Genomic DNA, 5,000 nt, shown 5'->3' on the forward strand with positions numbered 1-5,000 from the left:
TTGAGAGCCATGTCTGCCTACGGCGGCCTTTCTCAATAGCAAGGCTATGCTCACTGAGTCTGTACATAGTCAGAGCTTTCCTTAAGTTTGGGTCAGTCACAGTGGTCAGGTATTCTGCTACTGTGTACTCTCTGTTTAGGGCCAAATAGCATTCTATATTGCTCTGTTTTTTGGTTAATTCTTTCCAATGTGTCAAGTAATTATCTTTTTGTTTTCTCATGATTTGGTTGGGTCTAATTGTGTTGCTGTCCTTTGAACAGAGCCCCAGGACCAGCTTGATTAGGGGACTCTTCTCCAGGTTCATCTCTCTCTCTCTCTGTCTCTGTCTCAGTCTCTGTCTCTGTCTCTGTCTCTGTCTCTCTCTCTCTCTCTCTCTCTCTCTCTCTCTCTCTCTCTCTCTCTCTGTCTCTCTCTCTCTCTTCCTCTCTCTCTCTCTCTCTCTCTGTCTCTCTCTGTCTCTTTCGCTACACTCGCATTAACATCTACTAACCATGGGAATGTGACCAATAAGATTTGATTTGATATTTTATTTATAGACTCCCGCTTCTACAGTACAGAGAATATATTCTACACAAGATAATTCTATGTGAATGTTAAGTGTGTTTATGTGTTTTACAGACTGAAACCCTTCACGTCGTACAAGCTGAGGATGCTGGCAACCAACGATGTAGGAGACAGTAACTACAGCAAAGAGACGGAGACTGTTATCACACTACAGGATGGTAGGAGGGAGGGAGGGAGGGAGGGAGGGAGGGAGGGAGGGAGGGAGGAAGGGATGACCTTTTTATATCGTCCAAATTAAGATTTTAAAATTTTCTGTCCATCTCTCCATCTCCATCTGTCCATCTCTCCTTCTCTATCTCTCAATCTCTCTCCATCTCTCTCCATCTGTCCATCTGTCCATCTCTCTCTCTCTCTGTCTAGTTCCTGAGGAGGCTCCAGTGATAGTATCAGTTAAACCCTCTACTACTACCTCTGTTCTGGTGCAGTGGCAGGTACACACACACCTCGCAAAACACACACACAACTCGCAAAACACACACCTCGTGAACACACACACACCTCGCAAAACACACACACAACTCGCAAAACACACACCTCGTGAACACACACACACCTCGCAAAACATACACACACACACACCTCGCAAAACACACACACACACACTAAACACATCCTGCTCAAGATTGACTTCGAAATTGGATGTCTGTCGGACGCTAGGGGGAGTGAGCTTTTAATGTTTGGAGCAAATGGGAACTTTGACCTTTGGATAAAAGGGAAATATAGTTGGATGCCACGGAATGAGTGTTGTATGGCATTGAAGCTCGTTTGGAGGTTTGTTAACACAGTGTCCAAGGAAGGGCCAGATGTATACAGAATGGTGTCGTCTGCGTAGAGGTGGATCAGAGAATCACCAGCAGCAAGAGCGACATCATTGATGTATACAGAGAAAAGAGTCGGCCCGAGAATTGAACCCTGTGGCACCCCCATAGAGACTGCCAGAGGTCCGGACAACAGTCCCTCCGATTTGACACACTGAACTCTGTCTGAGAAGTAGTTGGTGAACCAGGCGAGGCAATCATTTGAAAAAGCAAGGCTGTTGAGTCTGCCAATAAGAATGCGGTGATTGACAGAGTCGAAAGCCTTGGCCAGGTCGATGAAGACGGCTGCACAGTACTGTCTTTTATCGATGGCGGTTATGATATCGTTTAGGACCTTGAGCGTGGCTGAGGTGCACCCATGACCAGCTCGGAAACCACATTGCATAGTGGAGAAGGTACGGTGGGATTCCAAATGGTTGGTGATCTGTTTGTTGGCTTTCGAAGACTTTAGAAAGGCAGGGTAGGATAGATATAGGTCTGTAGCAGTTTGGGTCAAGAGTGTCACCCCCTTTGAAGAGGGGGATGACCGTGGCAGCTTTCCAATCTTTGGGGATCTCAGACGATATGAAAGAGAGGTGGAACAGGCTAGTAATAGGGGTTGCAACAATTTCGGTGGATAATGTTAGAAAGAGAGGGTCCAGATTGTCTAGCCCAGCTGATTTGTAGGGATCCAGATTTTGCAGCTCTTTCAGAACATCAGCTGTCTGGATTTGGGTGAAGGAGAAGCGGGGAGGGGCTTGGGCAAGTTTCTGCGATGGATGCAGAACTGTTGGCCAGGGTAGGGGTAACCAGGTGGAAAGCATGGCCAGCCGTAAAAAATGCTTCTTGAAATTCTCAATTATAGTGGATTTATCGGTAGTGACAGTGTTACCTAGCCTCAGTGCAGTGGGCAGCTGGGAGGAGGTGCTCTTATTCTCCATGGACTTTACAGTGTCCCAAAACTTTTGGGAGTTAGTGCTACAGGATGCAAATTTCCATTTGAAAAAGCTAGCCTTTGCTCTCCTAACTGACTGTGTATATTGGTTCCTGACTTCCCTGAAAAGTTGCATATCGCGGGGGCTATTTGATGCTAATGCAGTACGCCACAGGATGTTTTTGTGCTGGTCGAGGGCAGTCAGGTCTGGAGTGAACCAAGGGCTATATCTAAATTTTTGGAATGGAGCATGCTTATTTAAGATTGTGATTATTTAAGAGCACTTTTAAAGAGCAGGCAGCCTCTACTGATGGGATGAGGTCAATATCCTACCAGGATATCTGGGCCAGGTCGATTAGAAAGGCCTGCTCGCTGAAGTGTTTAAGGGAGAGTTTGACAGTGATGAGGGGTGGTCGTTTGACCGCGGACCCATAGCGGATACAGGCAATGAGGCAGTGATCACTGAGATCCTAGTTGAAGACAGCAGAGGTGTATTTGGAGGGCAAGTTAGTCAGGATAATGTCTATGAGGGTGCCCATGGTTACGGATTTAGGGTTGTACCTGGTAAATTCCTTGATGATTTGTGTGAGATTGAGGGCATCTATCTTAGATTGTAGGATGGCCGGGGTGTTAAACATGTCCCAGTTTAGGTCACCAAACAGCACGAAGAAGATAGATGGGGGGGGCAATCAATTCACATATGGTGTCCAGGGCACAGCTGGGGGCTGAAGGTGGTCTATAGCAAGCGGCAACTGTGAGAGACTTGTTTCTGGAAAGGTGGATTTTTAAAAGTAGAAGCTCAAATTGTTTGGGCACAGACCTGGATAGTACGACAGAACTCTGCAGGCTATCTCTGCAGTAGATTGCAACTCCGCCCCTTTTGGCAGTTCTATCTTGTCGTAAGATGTTGGGGATGGAAATTTCAGAATTTTTGGTGGCCTTCCTAAACCAGGATTCAGACACGTCTAGGACATCGGGGTTGGCGGAGTGTGCTAAAGCAGTGAATAAAATAAACTTAGAGAGGAGGCTTCTGATGTTAACATGCATGAAACCAAGGCTTTTACGGTTACAGAAGTCAACAAATGAGAGTGCCTGGGGAATGGGAGTGGTGCTAGGGGCTACAGGGCCTGGGTTAACCTCTACATCACCAGAGGAACAGAGGAGGAATAGGATAAGGGTACGACTAAAGGCTATAAGAACTGGTCGTCTAGTGCGTTGGGAACAGAGAATAAAAGGAGCAGGTTTCTGGGTGTGGTAGAATAGATTCAGGGCATAATGTACAGACAAGGGTATGGTAGGATGTGAGTACAGTGGAGGTAAACCTAGGCATTGAGTGACGATGAGAGCGGTTGTGTCTCTGGAGGCACCAGGTGAGCATGGTGAGGTCTCCGCATGTGTGGGGGGTGGGACAAATGAGCTATCTAAGGCATGTTGGGCGGGGCTAGGGGCTCTACAGTGAAATAAGACAATAGTAACCAACCCAAACAGCAATAGACAAGGCATATTGACATTAGGGAGAGGCATGTGTAGCCGAGGGTCCAATGAGCAGCAATAAGTGAGTCAGGGAGCCGTTCGGTAGTCGCTACTACGCTAGGCGAGCTGGAGACACGGTGATTCAGTCAGCTAGCGGGCAGGGGCTAGCAGAAGGGTCTTCGGTGACGTCACAACAAAAAAGACTGTTGAAACCACCTCGGACGATGACGTCGGCAGACCAGTCGTGATGGATAGGCGGGGCTCCATGTCGGCAATAAAGGGTCCAGGACAATTGGCAAAAGAGGTATTGCAGCCCAAGAATTAGCTGGTAGACCTCTTCGGCTAGCCGGGAGATGGGCCTAGTTCGAGGCTAGCTCAAGGTTAACTGAGGAGGCTCAAGGTTAACTGGTGCTTGCTTCGGGACAAAGGCATTAGCCAGGAGTAGCCACTCGGATTGCAGCTAGCTAGCTGCGATGTGTAAAGGTTCAAAGCTTGCGGTAGGAGTCCGGTGATGTGGTAGAGAAAAAGCAGTCCGATAAGCTCTGTGTTAATATCGCGCTGTGCAGACTGGCAGGTATTGACCAGGCTGAGGCTGGCTGGTGTCCGAGTTAACGGTGAAGACCGCTAGCAGAGGCTAACTGACTAGTAGCTAGTAGCTAGTTAGCTGGCTAGCTTCTGATGGGGGTTCCGGTTCTAAAGTATAGAAATAGCAGATCCTTACCTTATCCTTATCCTTAGATCCGTACCACATCCTTACCTTATCCTTATCCTTAGATCCGTACCACATCCTTACCTTATCCTTATCCTTAGATCCGTACCACATCCTTACCTTATCCTTATCCTCAGATCCGTACCACATCCTTACCTTATCCTTATCCTTAGATCCGTACCACATCCTTACCTTATCCTTATCCTCAGATCCGTACCACATCCTTACCTTATCCTTATCCTCAGATCCGTACCACATCCTTACCTTATCCTTATCCTTAGATCCGTACCACATTGGGGGAGGCGGGTTGCAGTAAAGTATATTCAGTCCGTAGACGGAAAGTGAGATTAAAATATATGCGAGAAAAAAAACCTGAGGAAACGATTATTGACAATTGTCAATGACGGTACAGATGTTATTATGTCTGTGATGGTACAGATGTTATTATGTCTGTGATGGTACAGATGTTATTATGTCTGTGATGGTACAGATGTTATTATGTCTGTGAAGGTACAGATGTTAT

At 47.0% G+C, this 5,000-nt stretch overlaps 1 protein-coding gene across 1 annotated transcript in view; it reads left to right on the forward strand.

Moving 5' to 3' along the window:
- Nucleotides 1–5,000, forward strand: part of LOC139547594 (protein sidekick-1-like) — a 458,168-nt gene that overhangs the window by 427,868 nt on the left and 25,300 nt on the right. The window contains exons 31-32 of the mRNA XM_071356530.1: nucleotides 619–722; nucleotides 925–995. Of these exons, the coding sequence (XP_071212631.1) occupies nucleotides 619–722; nucleotides 925–995 (175 nt within the window). The remainder of the gene's footprint in view (nucleotides 1–618; nucleotides 723–924; nucleotides 996–5,000) is intronic.

The sequence above is a fragment of the Salvelinus alpinus genome, chromosome 2 (genome assembly GCF_045679555.1).
Source record: "Salvelinus alpinus chromosome 2, SLU_Salpinus.1, whole genome shotgun sequence".
Taxonomy (NCBI): Eukaryota; Metazoa; Chordata; class Actinopteri; order Salmoniformes; family Salmonidae; genus Salvelinus; species Salvelinus alpinus.